Source organism: Channa argus, chromosome 6 (genome assembly GCF_033026475.1).
Source record: "Channa argus isolate prfri chromosome 6, Channa argus male v1.0, whole genome shotgun sequence".
Classification (NCBI taxonomy): Eukaryota; Metazoa; Chordata; class Actinopteri; order Anabantiformes; family Channidae; genus Channa; species Channa argus.
The window spans coordinates 23,149,709-23,176,445 of record NC_090202.1 but is presented as its reverse complement, the minus strand read 5'-3'; the positions used below and the strand labels follow the sequence as shown (position 1 = coordinate 23,176,445).

Here is a 26,737-nt window from a genome sequence, read left to right as displayed (position 1 = left end):
TTGGGTGGGCACAAGATATTCTGAAGTATTTTCTTTTTGATTGAGCTACATTATATTGACAATATCAGTGTTTATACTTTCTATAACACAGTTTCTAAAAATAATTAGCATTTGTATGATGATGACTACTACACCTGAAAATTAAAAATATGTCTAATCATCCTTTATCTCTGAAAGGATGAGAAAATAAATGAATTAGCCTCCTCGAGTTTCAGAATGCATCAAAAAGATAAGAAAGTGGTTGCTAAGGTTTTTTGCTTGTTTCATTTATACAGGTACGGTCAGACAAATGATTCTTTTATTGCCCTTGAATGGCATTCCTGTCTATCAAAGAGGAAGCTGCCTCGAGTGTCTTAATTAGCCAGCCACACGGTTTAGAGAGCAAAAGCCTGAACTCTCGAAAGCAGGGGAAATAACAACAAAAGGCTGAATTAGCAGCTGCAGGGCTCTCTTTGGCATTCACATGTAAAGGTCATTGTGGATTTCAAATTAAGAGTTTCTCACTCATTCCAAATCAATTATGTACAGTTTGAACACCCTGACAGCCACAAGGCCAAAGCTAGTGGGGAGCAAGCTACTAAAGTAGCTTTAGCAAATCTTTTGTGACAAACTGAAAAAGATAGGAGAAGTAGGAGGCACAAAGGCAAACCTGCAAAATATGCCTCCCATCTGTGGTAGAACAGCATGCTCCCTTTGAATCTGCCTTAGAAAATGATCTAAAGTCATGTAAGACATGACTTGAGCTTGTGATCCAACCAGATCTCCTAAAAATGACATTGCAACTGCAAATGTGTTTTTGTAGGAAATGTAAAGGCAGCACAATTACATTTTCTGTTAGCATAATATTTGGTTAAATCAAATAAATCATAATCCATAAGTGACAAATGCTGAATGTAAAAAGCATCTGCTAAATGACTAATTGTAATTGGTACTGACTTGATAAAGCCAGTGAACTGACAAATGAGTAAATTTAACTAGGCTTAATAATTTCTGCATCTGCAAAGTCAAATAGACTAACATCTATATACCATACTATTTTTATAAAGATAAAATCAACAGTCCTGATAGTTCCTGATCACTGGGTGAGGTTTAAAATGAATATAAATATAATTTACTATAACTCACCAATCTCTTTTCCTTCTCTCTCTGCAGAGCAGGTACAGCTGGTACAGGAAATGGGCTCATTTAGTGTGAAGGCTGCCAACAGACTTCCTCAGTTTTTGTTTTAGCATATTCATATCAATGAGAGATTAGACAAACTCACTATGGTTAACGCATAAATGTGATCACTGCGAGTTGACACTGCCATTTTGTGTTTATGCTTGTTTGATGTTTCTTTTTAAATAAACTACTTTTGTTGGCTTTTTTTATTTATATATTTTCATTATATATATATATATATATATATATATATATATATATATATATATATATATATATATATATATATATATATATATATATATATATATATATATATATATATATATATATACACACACACATGTGCTCTACCTCGCTGGATGCAGAGTGTATGTGTGTGTGTGTGTGTGTGGGGAGGATCTGCAGACAGAGAGCAAACAGTGGAGAAACGTCACTATGAACACAACAACTATAACTTCAAATCTACTCTCTCTTCACTCTTCAAGTGCAAAAAAAAAAAATCAGCATTCCAACTCAGCCCTGTACCAGTGAGGCAATGGATCATAACAGAACCTGTGTTAACAGCGTTAAAACAATTTTAAAAGAAAAACACTTTATTGTTCACGCTAACATTGACAACCATAATAGTTATCTTCAGATTTTGTGTCTGCCTTGTGTATATTAAAATATCTTTATGCTTCTAGTTGAATGACATTATCCACAGGGGTTTCCATCATCCCGAGTTCAGATGATTTCATCCAGACAAATTCTGAACTGCAGGTCAACCTAGAATACAGCTTACCCATAAACTAAAACGCTCCCCTAAATCATGTCATCTGAAGGCATTTTCCTGCTACAAGCATAGAGATATTTTAATATGGAGAAAGCAGACGTTTTGTGGCATTTAAATACCAGAATCATTGAATTTGCCCTTTCACAATGGCTTTTAAATGAATGAACAATCTTTCTCTGACTTTGACCAAGCATTTCAGCTGCCTTAACCCAACCACACAGTGGACCACAGAGTTAAAATAAGGTTTAAAGTGAGAATGTACACCCACTACCTATATCAACCGCCTTCTTGTAACTCTGTTGGTCTAAATAAATGTAGCATTTCAATCACTGAACAAAATAGGTTGAATTAAAACATAATCCAGCTAAGGATTATGTTCACTATAAAATACAATTATATTTGCAGTTTAGCTGCATAGGAACATCATTTTTAGCAGACAGGGCTGCATGGGGACAAAGCTGAAAGTCTGACATTGTTCCAAATGCCTGCGTTAAATGTACCTCAACTGGCCAGTTTAGCTGGTGACTGCACAGAAAAGAACATAGGTAGTGAAATAACAAGGAGATATAAGGGGAAGTGTGAAAATGTGAGAGAAATGAAAGCAACATAAGGATGCAGGATAAAGGAACTCGACAAAGGGAGTGGGGTGTGCTTTTTCTTGACCCCTGAATGCACAGTGTTTGCTCTCTTGTCAGACCGAATAATGGTGGACTGTTTGCTGAAAGCAGCAGTGTGAGGCCTTGGAATATAAAACCCCATTCGAGTCCCACAGACTCACGAGCTCCATACTAATTGAGCCAAGTGTTTGTTGAGGCTGTTCTCAGGGCCGGGCTTCATTGTTTTCATTTATAACAACATGTTTCAGCTGCATTTCACAGTTGTTACGTGTAAATCCTTATGAGTACAAAGGCTTTTTCCCAAGAGCAAAATACTCCCTGAAAGCTGAAATGGTGATTCCTGTGTAAAGCCGTGTTAAATGACTCTTGGGCCTTTGTTTACGACTGGTGAAGAGGAGCCTTTAAGTAGAACTGTGAAAACCTGTGCACAAGTGATAAGCATGCTAGCTGCATTCATTGAAAGAGTGGAGAAAATGTCCAAGGATTTAGTGTTGGTATACTCTTCTCCTTGCAATATTGGTCTGAAGATTGGTGTTTTGGAACAAACACTGGGTTTAAAAATATGTATAGGTATGTTAAATTTACATTTATTGTAAGGATGCTTTAAAGTACAGTAAGTCTATTGGATGCTTAAAGTGCAAATACTTTTGAATCAAACTTTACGAAGGAACCGTGGTGCAATGCCAGAAAAGCTAGTTGTCGCAAGGATCAATTCTACAGCTTTGCTGTTGTGATGGTGTCCATGGAAAAAAATGGCTACATTTATGTGCTGAGATCATTCTTTAACTAATCTACACTGCATAATGTAATAATTAAAATTGATGTATATTGTTATTTTATTATTTAAATAAATAAAATAATTAATAATAAAATTTTAAAATATATATATATATATATATATATATAATGTAATCACTGATTGTTATACTGTCTAATAACTATATACATATTACTTCAATTTCATGTACTTATAACTTGGATCAGGTGTGTTTAGATAAGCAGAAGCTGGAAGATACCACTTCACTTTGTCGTCGCCCTCTCCACCTATTTTACAGCCTCTGATGAGTGAACGAATCACGGTCGTGTAGGGTTAGTTAAAAAACAAGGAAAACAAGCAGAGCAGGGTTTTTTTGTGGATCAGGATTGAGAACCACTACTGTAGACTACAAGGAACCACTTGTGCTACATGGCTGCAAACTAAATCTAAACAAAAGAAGTCAAAAGTAAATCTACAAAGAAGCCAAATAGAAGGTGTTAGTGTCTACTGTAACACAGACTGTCACTCACAGACTTTGCAAAATAATTTAATGTGGCAAAGGGAACCACGCTGAAATTGATGATCAGTGTCTTGTTTAGAGCAGCAGTGCTCAGAAGTTGAGGCTCACTGATAGAGACAGTCGAGATAACAACTGGGATATTTCCCAAACAAACTCAAAGGTGTCAAAAACTTTCAACAAAATAAATTTAATGAGCTTCAAAACTGCACCCTATGTCGGGGCTGCCATTCAGAGACAATTGTGTTCAAAGCTAATGCACCAGGATGCTCAGCATGACGTATGAAGCACAACACCTGGACCCGTGAGGAGTGGAATGAAGCAATCGGACGTGATGAGTTCTATTTCTCAGATGCTGTAATCTATTAGATCTGAAGTACAAAGGGTAAATGTCAAAGGAGATCAACATAAGAGGGGCTGAGAAGTTGCCATATTGCCTACAGCTCTATCTATGACATTTAAACTCAAGCAGACCAAATGTTATTTAAATAATTTTCAGCTGTCTTTAGAAGGTAGGTGAAGTGCAAATTACATCTGTTACCTGACTATCCCAAAGGTTTCACAAGGCCCCAATTGCACTAAATGGTCTCTCCCTAATCAAATGCAATGTACTGAGAAAACAGTTCTTGGATAAAACTAAAACTCTCATTGACCGGTGATAACATTTAAAGTATATCAGACCAATTTTGTGGTAAATGTAATGGCTTCAGGCAATTACTTGAGGATTAGGGACCTGAATGTAAACAATGTATCAATTGCAAACTTGTGTAGACCCATGTCCTGTGGCCTCTCTTTGTTCCCCTCTTCCCATTTGCTTGCTAATATGTAACTCTGAGCCAATGTCCCGGAAAACCAAGATAAGCCCAGGAAAGGTGTAGTTAATTTCAAGCAACTAGAAATTCCTCAGTATTCTTTATGGGGGAAAGGTTGATCTGAGCTCTGGACATTTCCATGGTTATTTCAGAAATGCTTTTGCTATGCCTCCAAACCCACCATAGCTGTAGCCAGAGGCATTATATTTTCAAATTATCCATCTGTCGTGTTCTTGTGAATGCGAGGGAATTTACTCAAAACTGGCACAAGCATCCATTTGCCATCAAGAATAAATTTAATGGATTTTGGTGGCCAAAAGTCAAAGGTCAATGTCACTTTGACTTCACACATGTATGTTTTTTGTGTATATAATCTCAGGAATGTCTTATTGAAATTTCTTTAAACTTACTACAAACATTCACTTCGACTCAATGATAAACTCATTACACATTGGTTGTCAAAGGACAAAGGTCAGAGTGACTTTGTGTGTCCCATTCTTGTAAATGTAAAGCACAGGAAAGCCTTTAGGGAATTTCTTTAAATTTGGTCCAAGCCTTGAACTCCAGAATTAGCTAGAGTAACCAGACTTTGGTTATCAAAGGTCAAACATAAATGTTTTGACCTCAGATGCATCTTATTGATTTGTCCCATTTTTTTGAGTCCAACATCACAGTAATGCTTTGAAGGAATTTATTGGAATTTGGGCCAATGTCCACTTGGACTCAAGGATAGTCTGATTAGAGTTTAGTTATCAAAGGTCAAAGTCACTGTGACCTCACATTGATCTCCTTCTTGTGAAGTTGATATCACAGATAGCTTAGCCTGCATCTGCAAAAACATTGACTTGGGCTGCATACAATTCCTCTTTTCTCTATAGACATTTATTTGTCACCACTGCATGATATTAACTTTGTGTCTTCTCTCTTCCATAGTTGTGCCTCTCCGTCTCTGTCTCCCTCTCGCTGTCCCTTTCTGCAAGGTGTCCCCAGCACTGTAGCTGTATGTTTTCCAAAATGCAGCTACTGATCCTACCAACCTGCCCGATGTTTTGTTTTTGCTTTTTGTTGCTCTTCTCTTTTCTCTCTTCACTTTCTGGTAGCCTGGTTCTGCTGGAGGTTTCTTCCGTTAAAGGGAGTTTCTCCTCTCAAATGTTGCCTAGGGCTTGTTCAAGGGGGATTTGTTGGGTTGACTCTACATAAATATATAGTTTGTATTTTATTATGTAAAGTGCCTTGAGATGACTTTGCTGTGAATTGGCGCTATATAAATAAAGTTGAATTGAATTGAATTGAATTGAATGGAAAAAGAAGAAATGTATATATCTTGAAAAGAAAGCAAATGACTGTAAGAACTCACACATACATCGAATACCCTTCTTGGAAGCATAAAATACTTGGAAATGGTAATTAAAAATCAAGAGTAGTGTGCTGATTGAAACTGGAACAGCTAAAAAGCACAATCTGTCACAGATATTTTCTGCCTACAACTCTATAAAAAGACAGCAGTTAACTATTGATTTACATGGCACCGACTACATTTTAACAGAAAACATGACTTGCTTTCACTTGCATTACTAGCCACTTGATCTTTCAGTGGCTGCAACCAGAAACCATGTTTTTCTCAGAGGCTTTTGTAGATTTACTGTACATGGTTAAGGGATACACAAAGTAAAACACTTTTCCCTGACTTAAAAAAATTATGTTTTAAGAAATGCAGAGAAGCTGGATACATATTTCACACACTAGGCAGAACCACAGTTTCCTCTTACTTTTAATCAAGTCTACAGAAAATATCAAAACAATGTATAATCATATCTAGAAGAGGCAGCATACATTAAAGGCTCATGTACTATATTTGAGCCCTCACCACTTGTCAACACAGGTGGTGTTTAGAAAGTGAGCTACACATCAGCACATTCATACACTGCTACGGGCGACAGGAAGCAGCTTGATGCCTTGCTCCCATCAATACTAGGACCAACAAAATGCTCCCAGCTTTCATCTCCTCTGACTGCTCTTCCCTCCCATTTCTCAGCAAGATGACTTCTCATATCCTGCCTATCAGGCTCCACTTATGGATGTGGTGGTGAATGTGACAGTGAGAGGGAGGTTTATCCACACAAAGAATCCCCAAAGGGTTTCGTCAGCACTTTTATAACAGCCCTGTTACTCTCAAGACACACTCCTAGCATGTTTGGATAAAATCAAAACCTTCTCAAGAGAGTTTGCTTTCCACATTTTTTATTCGCTTCTACTGTATATTTTTTCTTGGCATACCAATATGCTGATGATATCAAAATGAAAGACGTTTTTTTTTCTAGTACTACAGCACAGCTTTAATCAAAGGAGACAACAGCTTGAAATCAAAGACAAAGCATCAGTTAAACTGTGGTTATAGCCAAGCATCTTAATGGAACGTTTTAGCAGTGCCAGCTTTATCTTTGATTATGTGATCAGGCAGCTGGCCCCAAAAATGGATATATTGTGGGTGGCTTTTGAGAAAATGTGCATGAAAAGTGTGTGCAAACGAGGTGGACACTGCATCAGGCTAATTTCCTGAAACCCAAGCTCAGCTGGAAAGAGTTGTGTCACTACAGCCCGAGTCCAGCTGTCAGAGGCTTATCATGCAGCAGGACTAAAAGGAACAGCTCTTGCCCACTGCTGGGACTCAGGGCCCTAAAACACATTATCCAGAGTCATTTTGCAAAATTGAACACAAGTTCAGCTACTGTGAAAAGAGAGATGTCACAGCAGAAACTGTTCCTGCTGTTTTCTGCGAAAGTCAAACATGTCAAAGCACAGTCTCATCAAATTTTGATATGGTATCGTCAAAAGTACAACATCGAATTCTGAAATTCAATTTTTTTTTTTACATTATAAATGTGAAAAGATTCAAAAAACGGTTTTTCCATTCTTATTTATACATTTTTTTATCTTTCCCTTTTTCTATTTGTTAGAATGATATGTATTTCATACATGTATTCATCATATCTTCAGGAGTTGTTAGGACACCTGACTGACCTCAAAACTGACAACACAAATGTCAGCCTTCAAACTTTTTTTCAAAAAAAAAAAGGATTTTCTACAAAGTTTGTGCTTGAAAATCCTCACTTCTGCTAGAGTTGTATCCTGAGGCAGGTATGACGACACATATCATCATCATCAGGAAACAAGTCTGGGCCTGGGGTTTCAATACTTTTGGGATTTGCCTTTGCTTAGTTAACCTTAGCTCTACACACTTACTTTGGCAGCATATTAAGACAAAGGGGAAAAAACACCACACAGGTTTTCCCTTCTAGCTATCAAAGGCAAAACTATAGGGCACATGTTTCAGCCAAATTCTATGTGATATACAATCACTTCCTTCTACTGTTAAACCGTTTAACTTCAAAGCAGATCAATCTAAGACGGAATAATTTGTCTTACTAAACACGGCCTTTTCGATAAATCACTGGAGTACTATCTAGATAGCTGCTTTTACTTTGGTCATCTCTGCTGTTCACACACATGTTTAACAAAAGTTTTTTTGTTTTCAACAAAATGTTAAATAATGGTTATTACCAAGCTGCCATCATGTTGGGCAACAAACAGTGCAAATATGCAGTATCTGCAATGCCGACCGGTGGGAAAATTATAACTAAAAGTTACTGACTGAGGACATAAGGGACCAGTGAACCACAGAAATCACTCTCCATCTAAAACGATTAGCCTAAATCCTCTCTGTAATTCAGTTTTTTCATCCCCAAAGTAAAGCAGCTGTTGCCCAGGAATAGCTCTGTAATCAACTCTCAGGAGTGTTATCACACAACACGTTTCCATAGCAATAAAATGACTGCCTAATATTTTATTAGCTACAGCACAGATGGAATGTAAGAAAAATCAAACGCTGTAAAATCTGTTTAAAACACAACAACTGGACTAGCTTTGTAATTTGCCAAAGCTTAGAGCATACTTTCACGCATATGATTCATACTCCTGGTCCCAAGGACAAAGGAATGTTTTACCCCCCTAGAAAAGTATCAGGGAGACAATTTTATTAATAACAGGATAGAAACACAGGGAAAATGCAGAGTCAACACCTTTGCTGTGACTGGAATATTATAGTCACAAATTCTACACCACCCTCCTACTACATGTGAGTGCATGTTCTCTCTTACTTTTGTTTTCCCCTCGGATGCCATGGGGAGGAAGATAATCCCTCCTAACCTGGGATTAGACAGGAGAGGAGACCATGGAGATGGATTCAAGTATGCACTCAGTGTCACAAGCGATTGCACACCAATAACTTGGAAGATGCAGATGATCTTCCAAGATTTATTAGGTCAAGGTTCTCACTGTGCTTTGAAGTTACCTTGTTACAAGAATCAAAAAGAAAAAACACTCGTCGCAGTAGGCATCACAGACATGAACCGGACCCTGGAAAGTTACTCTCTGTTTCAGGCGCTGCCATGTAAGAAATGGAATTATATGTTGTACTTTGTTGCTCAATTCTGCTACAAATGTGAATTATTCGTTTAGATACTCTGTGCTATACATAATAAACAGGTCCCAGTATTCAATTGAAAAAACTATAAAACACTGGACATACTGTAGCTGTGGAATCTGACCTTCAGCAGTGGCACATTTTTATGTACCAAACTATCAGTGATCTCTTGCTGCTTCTTTGTGGTTCAGTGGAAGAAAAAAAACTCGGGCGATAGTGAGTGCCTGGAATGAAAAGGCCACAGCAGCATGTCTGTCAGCTGAAACATCACTGATGCTGACTGACTAGCTGGAGGCAGAAAGGGATTCAGTTCCACAAACAACTGACTGGGAATGCCAGGGCTCTTGTTTGCTCAGGTAAGCTCACCTGAATGCACCTGAATCCTCAGGAGACAAGGGGAGGGCTGGAGTTGAAACACAGCAATTAACTGACTTGGAATGACAGCAGCAGCCCACCCTTCAGCACACACACCCAGACACACACACACACGCACACACATAGAGATATACATACATCCAGATACCATCTTCTCCTAAGTAATTGAAAAGGTTTGTGCGCTTTGTGTGAAAAATTTGATTTGAAGTGAAGTTTCTGTTTCTGTTCTTCAACACAGCAGATAGATTTTTTGCCACGAATAACAACATGGAAACTAGGCCACATTGGGAAATGCTTATTATTTTTAATTAGTCTGTGGGACAATAAAAGTAGGATTTTTAAATGTGTGACTGAAACAGGGGTACTTTTAACTTTGTGGCAGACAAGACTTCAGAATAATTACTGAATTCAAAATTATACTGCACATGATTTTTTCAATGATTTTTATAATTATGGGTAGTTTTTGAACATATTGTGTCTTTATCACATTTCGTTTCTTTTTCTTTTTAGAAAGCTGCCACCGTGTGCCTTTATGATTGTATTTGTTGCCAGAAATATGATGACAGGTCCTATTTTCTCAGAGCACTTTGTCTCACATTGAAAATTGTTTCTGCATAAAAGCATATAGAATGGAGGCAAACCTTGTATTACAACGCAATGGTGAAACCCAGGCTCAGCTGGAGAGAGTTGTGACAATATAGCTGTAGCCAAGCTTATCATACAGAAGGGCTGAAAGCAACAGCCTCGGTCCACTGCTGGGATTTTGGGGCCAAGAGCACATTTTCCAGACGGATTTTGCATAAACCGTTTTCTGCTTCTGTGAAAATAGAGATGTCACAGCAGTATAGCACCACTGGCTCTCAGAGCTCCTGCTATTTTCTGAGAAAGTCAGATTTGTCAAAACACAGTCTTATCAAACAGTTTCATAAGTTCTGTACAAAAATTAAAACGAGACACACAGAGGCTTTAATTTTGCTTAAATTACAGAAAATGAAATATTTCAAAACTATTTTATTTTGTTTGATGCAAAAAGGGATTCAGCTCCACAAGCAAATGCCTGGGAATACCAAGTCTTGTGTGTGCTCAGGTAAACTCACCTGAATGCAACCACATCCTCAGGAAACAAGGGGAGGGCTGGAGTTAAATCACAGCAATTAACTCACACACACGCACACACACAGACGCACACACACTCACACAGAAAAAATACCCAGATAGCATCTTGTTCTAATGTTCTAAAGAAGACACTTTCTTAGTAATTAAAGAGGTTTCTGGTTGATTCACCTCTGTTTGTGACTTGCTCTCTAGGTGTGATGTTTCTCCAAAACAGTCACCCGCATATTATTGTGTAATTTCAGTCTTCTGTAATTATTCATTCAAAGCATTGACAAGTTGATAAATAGAGACACACAAGCAGCTCTGAAAAAATTAGCTCTGTCATCTGCTTTTTGGCTAAAGCATTTTAGATACAGCTGTAAAAACACATGGTGGCAGCTTTCTGAAATGAAAAAGAAACTGCAGATAGGGGACACACTGATGCATAAGTCCAAAAATTACCCATGATAATTATAAAATTAGAGGCTATTACAAAGAATAAGCAGTTTAATTATGAGTGTAATATTATTATGTCTTGTCTGCCACAGAAACTAAATGTAGCTGTGTTTTAGTCACACATAAAGAATCCTTCTTTTATTGTCCCACAGACTGATAAGCATTTTGGGATGTGGCCTAATTGCCATGTTGTTATTTGTGGCAAAAAGGCCATCTGGTGTCTTTATGCAGCCAAGATAAGTGAATGAAACAGCAATTTCTCCTCAAGTCCAAATTGCATACACATAATGTATCCGGCACAATTTAATAGGAGTTTGTCATCGTAACAGAACATTTGCCCACTTAAAGCAAATGTCTTTATTGCAACCAACAGTCTCTCAATACAACTGTACCCAACGATTGACAAAATTAGGTTGGGTCAACTATAGACCTAGAGTCGGCCATTGGACACAAAATGACACATTAGGCAGCTACCAAGAGGAACTCAGCCCTGGCAGCTCAATTTAAGACTCTCTATACCCTTTCATCTCTCAGAAAATCTATGTTCTCAGGTTCAACTAAAACAACCTTGTGGTCAGATGTCAAACGACCATTAAATATTTGGATAGAGCCTAATGAACGGCTTGAAACGTTCACCTCACTTTCCTTTTGTAAAAATACGTGCCAAGACTAAATTAGTGTCCGTCCCTGTAATGGGCGCAGGGCGTAAGTCATTTTATTTTTGGATTAACAATAAAGCCGGCAGCAATCCTTTAACAATCGGTTATAGTGTGCAGTGATACCTGTGAACTTGGAGCAGCAGCAAACGACAAAGACCTACAACTACTACCAAATGATTAGGGGAATAAAAATTAAAAAATTGAAAAAATGATATATCAAGCAAAAAGCTATTCTGTTTAAAAAGACAACTGCTTTTTTACATCCAAATACAAAGTTATTAGTTCTTTAAAAAAATTAATATCGCAAAGCTATACAAGTGGATTCAGTTTATCTAATGCCATTGCATACTGTACTTATAAGAACAATTACTAGTACCCTAAAATACACCTGTGCACAACTTTATTTTTGCATATTCATCAACAGTCAACAGCTACTTGCAGCGCTTGCATATACTTAAAGCGGCCCGCACATTCACACTTCAGCACAGCTGTTAGCACAAGCTCCTGGAATCCTACCGAACAGCTGCGAAACACAAAGTAACTTTTCACTTTTCACCCTAAAAATGGCTAAGTGCAGTTGGTAAATTTCCCAATGAACTTGAAGTGAGGAGGAGAATGTTTTCCACTGCTGAACATGACAGAGTGCAGCTGTGGCAGTGTACACCATTCAGCTCCTCCCCAACACAACTGTTCAAAGAGCTGGAGCCTCTGTCTAGGGATTTAGGGCAGCCACCAGCACAGCTTAAATCTTAATAAAAAAAATGCTCACTGACTGCCTCACAAGCTGCAGTGCAGTATGTGTCGAGCCCTTATGGATGGTTCATCCAGCAAGACTCTTCATCAATTTGTGAAGCCATTTAGGTGCCACTATAAAGCACAATTCCGATCTCAAAGAAGGACCTTTTAGAGACACGAAATGTGTCTGGCCACTGCAATTTAAAGTTTTGTTGTCTTCGAGCACATAACAGAATCCTCTAATCAAATCCAAAAGTAATGTAAAACAATGAATGATTGTATTGCATCAATTGTATGCAGAAAAAAATGAATTTAATTGCCGGTTGGAGAAGATAAACTACCATTTTGGGATACAAAAGTGTCATCACATATCAAACAAGCTAGAAAGAGAAAGAAGAATGATGGTGGGCTCAGAGAAATGCCCAGAAAAATCCATCACAAATACCCCAATTGAGGCAAGAATAAAGGGATTGACTGAACCTCATTCAACAACGAGGCAGCGCTGCACACGCTGAACACTTGCCAGCAGCTGCCATTCAATATCAACTCCTCCCGATAAGCAGTTGTCCCCTGCATTTTAGTCTTCACTCATTAGCACCCCATCTACCTGTTGGCAGTGATGTTAACCTGTCTATTATTCAACTGAAGCCCGGAGATTAGTCCCAAGTCAAGATATGAGAAAATGTGTACGGGGGCTGAGGTGGTTGCGGGAAAAGAGGGCCCCTATTAGTGAGTGCCTTTGTGTTCACTCGTCACTGCTGAAGGGTAGCAGAAAGGACACACTGTCAGGCTGTTTCTGCTAATCAGCAACACCAGCATGGCTGCCTCAATTCATTCACTGTGCCTTAATAAATACCTACAGTTAATGGACACATACACATAACATATAATAAAAATAATAAATAATTGATAAATAGTGCCTATTCATAACTGCCTATTTTTTCTTGCTGAGTTAAAGAAAAACTAATTCTGAAAATATAAATTCTGGAAATCATTTGTGGATTGCATTTGCTTAGTATTTCTGCTAAATTAAAAAACATGCATATAATGCAATTTTTTGAAATTCAAATTGAGAAAATGCGACAAAGTCTAATCTTTCAGACTCAAAACTTAGCACAACAGAGGCTCATGTCACACGTGCCCGTGACAGAGGATAACTTCAGGAAAGAAAGTTTTAAATTTCTAAAACTTACCTTTGTCCTCAATGGAGAAAGAGAAGATGTCATTTGTAGCATTGTTACCGTGTCTCAGAACATAGCAGATGTTCATTTCATCAATTTCAGCTGAAAAAGAGATATATTTGTGTAAATATCCATGATATTCTACATCAGTGACAGTAATTGGCTTAAATGAAGCTGGAAAGATAGAAAAAAAATGTCTAATCTGTTTTTAACAAGACAATGTCAATAAACACTATATATTTACTATGTCCTGCTTTGGGAAGCAGGCTGAGGCTCTGAGATGAAAATGCAACGATCCAGAGCTTTGCGTGGAGTTTGAAAGCAGAAACTGTCTGCTAACAAGTTCTGTATGTATTAGACACTTGAATGGCAGTGAATATAAAGAATAGCTTGACCCCTGGGGCTCCATCACAGCAGTCTGCCATCCTGAAAGTATGGTGCAGGACAACATTCTTTATAGCACTGGATCTGGAAGATTGTCTCTCTTCAATATTTGATGTCAAAACATTTCCCTTCAAAGGGACTGATGCATAAAAATGCAAAGCCACAGTTTTGCAATGCCCATGAGATAGTGTCTTTATTTACTGTCTGTTTACTCTTGTGAGAACTCTTGAAATATTGAAAATGTCTCTTGGGGGAAGTGTCTCATAGTGACTCCGTACATACATACTTATTATACACTGGTGCTGCTACCCTGATCGTTACCGTTAACGAAGAAATCCCTCTGGTCTGTTTGAAATGTAACATCTTTTAGCTGTGCATGTAAAGCCACTGGTTTGCTGTGAGCCTACTGCGCCCCCCCAACTTTGATGTTTGCATGTTATTGTACATGATTTATCATTATGTCTGTAATGCCCTTGTCTTCAGTTGGAAAATATTACTGTAGTTATGTACAAACCGTCATCAGATATTTTCTAACGTGAAAGACCGTCTGGCACTGTTTGAAAAATCCACTACTCTAGTGAGAGCTGGTCAGCCGGAGGCACTGGCATAATTCATCTCTGCAAATAGGCAGTCTCTTGAGTGAAAACAAAAACCCTTATGTTTGAACTCAGCATTTTTCAAGCATCAGACGTGAGCACAGCAAAGTGAGTAAATGTAAAATGAATTCATGACTAGGCTTAAATACATCGGAGAGTTCAAATCCCCTCAATGTAAGTCTCAACAGTATATTACAAATGTAACAGAATGTCTCAGGACTTCAAAGGAGTTTGAAATTCAGCTCTCTTACCTTGTGTGAAGGTGGAGATAGAGGCATTTCCTTTGCCAAGATTGATCAGGTAGCCATGTTGTGGGCCAACAGTAATCCTAAATGTTACAGAATCCTGAATGCTGTCTCTGTCTTCTGCTTTTAAGCTCTTACTAGTGATCACAAAACCAAGATGACCAGACGCCAGTACCCGCAAAGTTGGGGCACCTTTGTTCATCAAAATCTGTGGTATGCCATTATCCACTGGGAGGACAGTAATCTTCATTATTTGGGGCTTTCGAGTCTCAAACACTGTGTCAGGGAAGATGTAGAAGTCTGTGTGAGTGCCATCAGTGACTGTAAAAGAGAAGCTGTCCTCTGCACTCTCTGTGCCATCATGCTTGTAGCTGATCATGTTCTCATTCAGGTCCTGCTTTGTGAAGGAAGTGACAGGTCGGCTGTTGTTGAAGAGCAGGCGACCATGAACTGGGATTTGAGTAATTGTGAACTTTAAGAGGCGGTCAGCTGTGTCTCTGTCCTCCACCGTTAGCTCAAATGGAGTGATGAGTTTGTTCTCTCCTTCGGTGACCACGAGGCCATGTACTGTCACCACAGGCTTTTTATTGTCCACATCAGTGATGGATATGCGGAAAGTGCGGAACACAGGGTTGTAGCCATCAGTGACTTCAAATTCGAAGCTATCCATTTTCACTTCATCATCAGCAGTGTGGATGTAGTAGATTTTGTTGCCAGCCATCTGGAGTTGTGTGAAGGATGAGATGGGCACCCCAGGTGTGTCTGTGCACTCCAGGTGTCCTCTCATTGGAGCTCGGGTGATTGTGAAAACCAACTGTTCATCTGGGCTGTTAAGGTCACTAGTACTGAGAAGGTCTGTTGTCAGTGTAACCCTGCCGCCCTCTTTAAGGGATACACCTTTACTGACCACATCTGGGAAAACCATGTCAATGCCACCCACTGTAACATAGAAGTATCTGTCAATCAAAGGGTTGATGCCATCTGTAACATCAAATTTGATGAGGTCGCGAATGCCCTCTTGCCCATTATGGATGTACACAATCAAACCCTGATCCACTTCGTTCTGTGTAAAGTTCATTCCAACTGTGATATTTTCTAATGTTCCAGAAAGTGTTGTTCTTTGTAAATACCCTTGACCGGGTCCATGGCGAATAATGTAAGTTAGCAGGCTATCCTCAGAGTCCAGATCAGTAGCTTTTAAAACATTGCTGTTTATGATTTTCACATCACCTATCTCAATTTCAAGGCCATCATTGATCGCCATCCTCGGGGTTTCATCGTCCACGGGGATAATCATAACTATTACTGTTTTCTCTACACTGAACTTTCCATCTGTGAGAATAATATCAAAGCTGTCCTCTTTAGTCTCTGAGTCATCATGCTCATACACAATGCTGGAGGCCTCCCTGATCTGATCCAAGGTGAAGTTAGAGACAGGGACAGTGCCAGTAGAGAGCTGATTGAGAATAAATCCATGCTTGGGGGGTCTGGCGATAATGAATGTGAGCTGATCAGAGGGGAGATCTGCATCAGCACCATTCAGAATAGGAGTGTCGATGACTATGTTCATGCCCTCCATAACTACAAACTCTCTCATGTAAATCTCAGGCTTTTCATCATTAGAGGGGATTATGGAGATAGGGAAAAAGTGCCTTTCAGAGAAATTGATGCCATCAGAGCATCTGAACGTAAACCTGTCCTCCACTGGCTCGACTTCTTTGTGAATGCTTTGAACATAGTAAATGTGATTCTGTCTGATGTCCTTGATTGTGAAAGCACTAATAGCCGTCCCGGACCTGGATTTCTCTGAGCCTGGGGCTGGGGAGATATTTTCCATATACCCTGACGTTGGCTGTACAATGATTGTACAAAGCAGGTCATCTTTGGGGGTGTCAACATCGTCAGCACTTATATGAAGAATTTGAATTACATTCTTCTCTCCCTCGACAACAGTGAATTGTGGTCCCACAAAGATCTCTGGGGCCTGGCTGTCCAGGGGAAGAATAGTTACATGCACTCTGACACCTGTGATCTTATTTCCTCCAACAGTCCACTCATCAGACATGTCTGTCAGAGTGAGATTGAAAAAGTCCTCTTTTGTGGTCAAGCCTATCTCCCCACTGGTATGAGCATAGACCACAAGGCCATTAATGATGTCAGCTTGGGTGAATGTAGCAGATGGGACACCTTTCACTAGGATTTCACCTAATGATGGCGGGTCCTCTACAATGAAGGTCAAACGGAGGTCATCTGTGTCCTCATCTCTCCCCTGTATGACATTACTCGTGATTTCTGTGGCTCCATTTTCCAGTACATCTATGTAGGAGCCGATTGTGCCAGCTGGGAGACTGATAGTTGGAGTCTCATCATCAACTAGCTTCACATTAATCTTTATAGTAATTGGGACAACATGGATCCCATCACTGACGTCTATTTGTATTGAATCAAACGTCGATTCATCTCCATTATTGATGTATGAAACTCTGCCATTTTCTATATCCTCGAGGTGGAAAGTGGCTCCCTCTCTCATGGCAGTAAATGTAAACTGGATCTGGCCGTGCAGTGGTGGCCGAGTAAGAGTGAAACCTATCTGTGTGCTGTCTGTGTCTGCGTCTGAGGTGTACAGCTCAGCACTTGTAATGACATGTGTGCCACGTTCGAGCACAGTAAACCCAGAGTTGGTTATCTGAGGTGGCTTGTTGTCCACAGGCTTTAACAAAATAGAAAAAACTCCTTCCACACTATTTCCAGAAACATCCTCCACAGTATACCTCAATTGCAAAGCATGAGTTGTAATCCCAAGCTCAAGATCGGGTGGTTTGTAAGCTATTTTATGGTGGTTAATTTGTGCCTGAGTGAAAGTTGTGACTTCAGTGTTTGGCTTTTCAGTTAACACCAGCGTTCCTAATACCACAGGGTTATTCTCATCTGTGTCCGTCGGTGGCTGGATGATTGTGTATTTGAGATCCCGATCCTCTGAGTCGAGGTCAGTGTAACGGAGGAATTTTTTTCGGAAGTAAGTAAGCTGATACTCGTGCACAGTCATTTGCAGAGTGGTGCCAGGGTACAATTCAGGTGGGAGGTCATCGACAGGGAGAATTTTAATAATGAACGAGCTCTCACCTGATTGGTTTGGTGGGTCATTGTCATCGTGGACTCTAAACACAAACTGATCCATGACTGTGCTGGTGCTATGAGGTCCAATGTGCTTGTAAAACAGTTTACCATCAACAATATCCTGCTGCAGCCATTCAGCCACTATTTTCTCATACATTTCATCATCTGTATTAAACTTCCAGGTTGATGGGTCCTCTGGGGCCTCAGACTGTCGCAGCAGCACCTGGCCAACAGTGGAAAAGGGAGGCTGTATTGTGAATTTTATTGTAGAATCTTCTGAGTCAATGTCTGCTGCACTGAGCATAAGCGAGGAGATTGGCATCATTTGGTTTTTGAATAAAACTAAACCAGTATTGGCATTGATTATGGGAGGCTCATCATCAGTTGGCACAACAGTGATGGGAAACAGAAACTCCACTTCATTTGCGCCGTCTGTCATTCTGAAAATAATATTATCGCTGTATGTGTCACTTCCATCATGTTGATAAATGACCACTCCAGCGTTGAGGTCAGCCGGGGTGAAAAACTTCCTCCTTGAGCCCAGCACAGTTAATTCTCCATGCCTCAACCCATTAATAACAGTGATCTTGACTTTGTCTAAATTGTCCTCATCACTGATTTCCAGATTCTGTGAACTGGAGAGGGGCCTGGACTGACCCTCATACAGTAACTGGCCAGTATTCCTAGTCACCACAGGGGCCAATGTGTTCATAGGCTTGACAACAATCATGAAAGCAAAAGGGTCTGACAAGGCTCCCTCTGTGTCCACAACCTCAAACTCAATCTGAAAAATCCGCTCAGTTTCCGAATCCACGGCAGGTGGTTTGTAGGCAATTTTTAAGTCTTTGAGGTCTCCTTGGTAGAATGAGGTTATTGGTAAATTCCTATCATCTGTGCTCACAATGTAGCCCTCCTCAAAGGACAGGGGAGATGTGATGTTGAAAATTAATTCGTCAGGATTAGACTCACCATCCTCTGCTGCCAGCATATCGATAGTTATGGCAGTCATTACAAACTGATCTACTTCCATCATCATCATTGCAACAAAGCTGGGTTTAGGAGCTGTGTTCTCCTCTCCCTCTTTAAGCCTGACCAAAATTTGGAAAAATTCCTGCTTAAGCAAATTGCCCTCCTTATCATGTAACTCCACAAGCATTGGGATGTAATCTCTGTTTGGTGACTTCAAAGCAAAAGTATGCCGATATCGGATGTTCATTTTAATAAAATCATCGCAGTCCACCGTTGTCCCCAGGCTGTCCTCGTCCACAAGTTTTCCGTACCTGGGCAGCACGTTGTTACTAGAAAGAGAGGCGATTTTGCATTGTTGTGCACTTCTGTCGTAGGTGAACTCCAAGATTTTTCTATCAATGGGGTTGCTTGTGCCCAACAGTTTCTCTACCGTGAGTGGCATATTTTTGGTCAGCACTTCCAGCTGTGTGAAAACGACTTCCACTTCCATCATGAACGGTATTATAATAGTATCCGATTGCGTGTCATACCTGAGTTGTAATCTCACTCTATCCCTCGGAGGACTCCTAGAGCCAAAGTGAGAATACTTCACGTCGTTGGGGCCAAATTCACACGGAAACTTTTTCGGTGATAGGTGTCCAGGCCTTTGAGACAGGGGGTCATTATCCAGGACTGTTATGCTGCATCGATCACCGGGCAGAACTTGTGTAACCAAATTGTTGATGGGATCAAGGAAGACGGATCTCCCGAAAGGCACGCGTATCCCATTGTTGGCAACCAATATCGTGTCCTCTGACAGCTCAGACCTCAAGGCATATGATAGTCCGTAGCTGTCAAAAACCTGCGCAACTGCATCACCTGTCAGAATGACCGCAAGCAGAAACAAAGCGGCGCCACTCTCGTGCAGATGCGGGGAAACGATCCAAGCCATTTGTAGTGTGGAATCGCAAAGGAGACGCGGTGAACTTTGCGCACACACCCTTGGAAACTAAGAACGACGGTTAAAGTTGGATAATATTACGCACCTATGGGCACCGAGGTGCACCATTCTCTCGCGGCAGCTGTACACTGATAACCTAAACTTCATACTCCTGCCTTGCTGGAGTAGAGAGAGTTACGCCCTCCTCTCAGTCGATTGGCTAATATCTCCGCTGGAAGGACTTTGTCAGGATTTAAATGGGCATGGCCTGTGTCATTTTGGGCAGACAAAGCGGTCCCGCGCTGGTTGCACCCATGGGTTGGATTTCAGCAGGTTATAGAAAATAGAAAGAAGTTAATAAGGTGCTGTCAGTGGATGGTCGAAATAGTTAAGTACACATCTAAATCTGTCCATCATATAATCAGGATATCGACCCTGCTCCTGTTCTCTTATCGAAGCTATTCACTTTCAATCTTGTTGCCAATTCATAACTATAACTTATGACAATGAGGTAAAGCAGACAGAAGTGCAGCTGTGTAAAATGCATTGACTACCAAGCTGAATGTTGACAAGCTTTGTCTCCCTCTTGTGGTTCCCCCCCGTTGCACACGCACTTATTATACTGCTGTTAAGTTTGTCATGAGATTCTTGAGTCAAATAGCAGGTTTTGTGTAGCAGTCTCCCAATGTTCTGTGCTGCAAGTTGTCCCCGTAATTCCCTTCTTAATGCGAGGCACTTGTACAGACACCAGAGCTGATGGCAAGGAAGCAGTGCAAGACTTTGACTGTGTCCACTGCCATGCTGCCAGTGCATATTGCCAAAATATAGCATCTCCCCACAAAACATCCCACCCCTAAAAAATAGCCCACACTGCCAGTCTTAAGCATAAGTCAAGAGTTGTATTTATTGGAGTAAATGCAGTGACACTGTTCCATTTCCTGCTATGCCACTCTCTCATCACACAGGTCCTACGGGTGTCAGATGCTTCCCCACAACATTGCTTCTCCTCTGACTCCTGACAAGCCCAGTCATGATCTGGCCGCTCTCAGCGCCATTCATCTGGAAAACCTGTGTTCATTAAAAAGACACCCACACAGGCATTGTGCAGCACAGCGGGGCAGGTAAAATGAATTATATTAACAAAGAGTAGTGCTACACATCAAGATTAGAAACACATACTGTATCATTTGGAATATGTTAAGGTATTTGTCCATGGGGAAATGTAAACATTGAGAGACGAAGCGAAGATCTTGTATTGTCTCATTACCATGTTTTTTGTGCTATTCTCACATTCATTTTTGTGTCAGTAAATTGGAGAAAAAATCAGATCTCTCTAACACAACTGTGGTATTCATTATACATAGCTGCAGACACAGCTGCTCCCTATGTTTGATTCACCCCACAGTCTTTGTATATATTAGATGCACTCACCTACCTAGGGATGCTCCCCTGTCAGCATGTGGTGTCCCTTGAGCTTTATTTTGACTGGAAGAATTTGACTTCAGCTATACTCAGTCCCCTCTGATCCTTTTTAGATGATTTTCATTCCATCCGTAAGCTCGTGGGTGCAATTGTGTTTGCACCTACTTATAGTTGCGCATTCAAAAAAAGATACATGACATACAAAGTGTCTCACAGCTGGCATGTGTTGAAATCAGTACACAGTAGCTGCCATAATAAAGCATGCATTTGAGTTAGACTGGACACTGTTGACAGGGTCCAATTATAAATATAGCCAAGCAAAGTGCAAGGCAAAGCCCCAAGGCCTTGACAGCTCCTAGTTACAAGAGAAAATGAAAAAGAAGATGAATGGAACTTTCTGACAGCAGCAATGGCAGAGAGGGAATTGGATCATACCCAAAGCTTCAGCCTTATTTTTGAGTTGAGGGGAAGTTTGATTATATTCTGTCATATCATATTTATATCAAATTTATTGTAAATGACCAACCGCTCTTAGAAGATAGAACTGTCGGTCCATAAAGGAAGTGCAGATCCCTATCCTGATGTGCAGGTGATTTATTGTGGGGAAAGATACAGATGGTGCAGGTGGAGATTAGCTGAAATATTGCAGCTCAGCTCACTTCTGTATCCCATTTATGAATGTTTACCAGAATAATGAAAGATGATTTTATGTTGCTCATTAATTTAAAGTTTTCTCACTGCTAAACAGAACAACAACAAAATATTCATAGCTGTTTGCTGAGGAGCATATCCAGTTTTTCTTTGTTACCGTTAGCAGCCAGAAACCAGCAGCTAGTTTGTTTTGCTTTGCGATGACACTGGTGTCAGCTACAGTAAATATGCTTCTTCCAGCAATTTGAAGGTACCTACTGCCTAAAAGACAATACAAACAATAAAAACATTTACATTAGGTGCATCTATAATCTAAAAATATCCAGATTTATGAGTTGTTTACAGGCGAACGAACATTTGGTTTCCTGTCAGCCGAATCCCCTGCCTTGTCATCACTACACACACACTGACAGGCCAAACACTGGAAGGCTTACATTCCACACTGTCAGTGACACCATTGTTTTTGTAACCGTGTTAACAGAGATATATATCATGTAACACGCCGTGAGCACTGAGAAGTAACATTATCAAGTCAATCTGATACAAGGATAATGAGCTGCTGCAGTATGAACCATCTGCGTGATCAGTCTTAGCTTAAATATGCAAACATACAAACTTTTAAGAATCATTGTTGTGTTTAGTGTCCAAACATGTGCAGCAATTTTCATTTTCATTGCTCTGTACAATTGTCTCATATTTCAGCGTTATTGGTGATTACAGCACCTTGAAACTGTGGTTGGATAGCCCTACGAGGGGTCTTTGTTAAAATAATGAAGTGAATAGAATTTTTAAAACCAGACAGTTTATGGATAATAAGTGAATTTAGATAGTATCTCAAATTGATTCAAATTAATTTCCTCCGTACTGCAAAACTACAAAAAAAATCAATCTAGTTGTTAGAATTCTTATAACTTTTTGGCCAGTCTGTTTGACCAGTGTCCCTATCTCGTTAGAAATGCTCTTGATAATTGTCTCCTTTGATGCATCCCCGTTGTTTGCCTCACTGTTGCCAAAGTGAATCCATTCAAACAATCGTTTGGACTTAACAGGACTATTTTTGTTGGTGGTTATTCCCCAAAGACAATACAGCCCCAGCCTCACTGATCTCGTTAAGGCTATTTTAGTTCATTACGTCTCTGTCAGGGACAAATCTTTTGATGGTTGAAGCTGGAATGGTGGCTTTGAAGTCCAACCTCTACAAAAGTAAACTGTGTAACCTATGGAAGAGCAGTGCACAATCCATCTTCCCCACCTTATGTTACTCTTGGGATACAACAGACCTAAAAAGGGAGCAAAACCAGTCAACCTTAATCATATTTTTTATTCCCCAGGTGTGTGTGGACCCACGTATTAACACTATAACTTATGGCCAGAACAATCATACTGCTTACAGAACAAGTCAAGTTAGGTTTATTTACGGCGGGCTTTTAACAAATAGATTAATTGCTAAGTGCCTTCCAGAAAGCAGTGGGGACACAGATAATCAAACAGCAAGTCCTAAGAATGGGGAAGCATCTGTGTGTATGTATGTGTGTCTGTGTGTGTGTTCTTATACTTTCTATCTACTGAGGACCAGAAGCACTATTTTCCTAAAAGAGCGAGATCATTTTTGGGGAGTGAATACATTTTGCCAATCGTCACAACTTCAAAATCCTGCTTAATGGCTAAGACTTAGGTTAATGATGAAAGCTATACAATTAGGTTTAGGTTAGGCTTACAGCCAGGGTTGGAGTAAGCAGTTTAGTTTTGATGTTAGTGGCTAGGGAATTATTCTATTGGGAAAGACTCGAACTGTTTAATGTGTGTGTATAATTATGGTTTAGTAGGTGACTCTCCAACTCAAAGTAGGTTCAGTAGGTTGTTATTATGCTATACAACATTCAAATCAACTGAGAAGTTTCAGTAGGTTCTTGTCATGTGCTATGGTTTGCCAGACTGTTGTTACGAAGGTTACAAAATGCAGAACTACAATCTTTCTAGGTTTATGCACAAAATTATAAAATCACAAAAAATGGACAGACGTAATTAATGCATAGCTCATAATAATATATACACCAATCAACCATAACATTCTAACCACTAAGAGGAGGTGATTATCTTGTTTCAATATCACGTGGAAGTGGGTTGATTATATTATGGAACAAGTGAACATTTTATTTCTAGTATTAATGTGTTAGGAGCACAAAACATGAGAAAGTGTAATGATTTGAGCAACTTCAACGAGGACCAAATTGCGATGACTTGGTCTGCAGTGATCAGGACCCACTGTACTAAAAGTGGTTCAAGGAAGGAAAACTTGTGACATGGCGACAGGGTCCGTTTTTAAGTTTTGTGTTTAGTTTTACATTGAGATTATGTGTTAAAGGACAAGAATCTGGCTTTTATGTCAAATTATATCACTACCTTTTACTTAAAACTCCATCCTGTCTATCTGCAGTAGTCACATGCACTGAGCTTAGGATCAGTTCTTCTCCATTTCTATGTAATTGTGTATCTTAGGTGCATTTGATAATATTTGTTAAAACAGCAGTCTAACAGACATAGGAAGAATTTACCTTAATTCTACAATTCATATTATTACAATGTGAATCAGATGAAAAAGTGCTATAAAACTGCTTAAGTTAATCTTGATAAATACATCATTTTATGTTGCAGTGTCTGCAACAACCCGTGAACAAGTGCTGCAACACACAATCGCTCTGTGCTAGTACCACACCAAGGTTTCTGTCCGTGAGACCAATTAATTTCTTGATGTTGTAGCACTCATGTAAGCACACCATGTTACAGAAAGATTTTGATATAGTTTGATGTCTAATGCTGTGCTCTAAGCCTTTAACAGCACTAAGGCAATTGTAAGGGCACCAGGACACTATCAAAACTGCTTTCATTATCCTCTAAGTGAACTGACTGATAAGGTGGCAGTTAAGGACACAAGCGGACATCTAACCATTCATCCGTAACTGGAAACTGTGTCGTTGACTTCCGACTTTTATATGTTATTAAAAAATCCAAATTGCAGGCTACCTGTGGAGGTGTGGCCACCTACGGGCCAAAGGTTACATCTTTTAATCGGATTGCTGCCAGATACCCTGCAGGCCTTCCTTTTCCTGATGAGTTTTAAAGCTGAGAGGCACTTAACATGTTTTCCCACCCTATGGGCAGAACTCATTCACACTGTGCAAAAGAAAAGAGACCTGGTGAGAGTCACTGTGTGACATCCAACACATTGTCACATCATCAACAGAAAAAAATAATTGATTATGAGATTTCAGACATGATTATTAGAAATACACTGTGTATGACCTTTTGTACTTAAGGACATTTATTTCAAATCCATGTGTGTCGCGAAAAACAAAAATAGTAAAATTAAAACAAAACAATGATTAAAACCGCCAAGCATTTCCATAAAATTTAAGCATGAATCTTTTGTGCCCTGGTTTACTGTGTTAACCCTCGCAACGTTTTTGAGGTTCCAGTTTCTGCTGAGCTGAATACATTCTCTTTCTACTCTTCTTAATCTAAAGTTGGGGACTATGTCAGCAACAATATGATCTAGATGAAACAGAGTGGGCTCACTAGATGCTCGTGAAAAAGCTGCACACACTGCACATGTGGGGACAATAATGTTTTCTCTTGGACTGCGTTTCACTGTTAGCATTGTTATTTTATTATCAAGATTTATTTTATAGAAAATGAACCATGTTTTTTTGTTGGCTTTACGCTGACATTATGACATTTATTGCCAAACAGTGACAGCATCTCCCTATTGTTCAAATATTTTGAAGTCCTTCTTCCAAGCAGTAATTGATTTAATCTTTCCATTAACCCAAAGTCGCCAAAGTCAGCTGTCATATGTTCTGTCTGTCTGTCTGCATTAACTCTTGTAACAAGGTGTTTTTTATGCTTCCTAATAGATGTGAGTTTTAGCTATGAGACCTAAGGGTGATTTTTCACCCTTGTAACCCCCAGAACTGCACATGCACAAGGACTACACAATACACACACTCTCTCTCTCTCTCTCTCTCTCTCTCACCCCTGCTGACAGCTCTAATAAGCACCAGCACACAAACTGACAGACTCTTGCTCTTGTTTGTCAGGTGATGGGGTGTTGCTGATCTCATTGAATTTAGTAAATACCCCTGCAGACAGACATAAACAGAACCTATAACCTCCCTGCTTCATTACCTCTCTACAGGTAGCAAACACAGATAACAAATTCCCTGCAGTGCTTGGAGACTATCCGAATCATGTCTAAACTGCATTTATTTGTATGACAAGAAACGTCAAGTTTTTTTAGGTTTACAGAAGCAAAGCTTTTTAAACATGTAGTTTGAATATACAAGACCCTATAAAGAGTATAAATAGTGTATATCTTGTTACATATACTTCAGTGCCACTGCCAGAAGATGGCAACATCACATTATACTCTATTATACTCTACATCTAGTGCACACTATACGAGTTTTGCATTGTGTGTGTGTGTGTGTGTGTGTGTGTGTGTGTGTATATATATATATATATATATATTATATGTGTGCAGCTTGGTTTCAACTTCTCAATCAGGCTACAGTACATATTGTATATGTGTTGTCTCACTGCTGACAGTATTCTATGCCTAATCAGTTCAAGGCCTTGATGATGATTTGGAATTTCTGCTGCCAGATTGACTATTGCATCAGTGTTCATTTTTAGAAGCGGGGTCGAAACCTGGCCAGTACATGCTCCATCTAATTGACAGAGAGCTGGACTGCAATGCCAAATGAGTTGTACACTCATGTGCACAGCGACGCCTGACAACCTCCCGTGTAGCC

The 26,737-nt window shown here is 39.7% G+C and overlaps 1 protein-coding gene across 2 annotated transcripts in view; it reads right to left on the bottom strand.

Annotated features, from left to right (window-relative positions):
* frem2b (FRAS1 related extracellular matrix 2b) overlaps positions 1-20,025 on the bottom strand; it is a 52,434-nt gene extending 32,409 nt beyond the window's left edge. For both annotated transcript variants that reach the window (XM_067506518.1, XM_067506519.1), the window contains exons 1-2: positions 14,855-20,025; positions 13,636-13,725 (exon numbers count right to left, since the gene is read on the bottom strand). In XM_067506518.1, coding sequence (XP_067362619.1) covers positions 13,636-13,725; positions 14,855-19,865 — 5,101 coding nt within the window. In that variant the 5' untranslated portion in view covers positions 19,866-20,025. The remainder of the gene's footprint in view (positions 1-13,635; positions 13,726-14,854) is intronic.
* Positions 20,026-26,737: the final 6,712 nt, after the last annotated feature.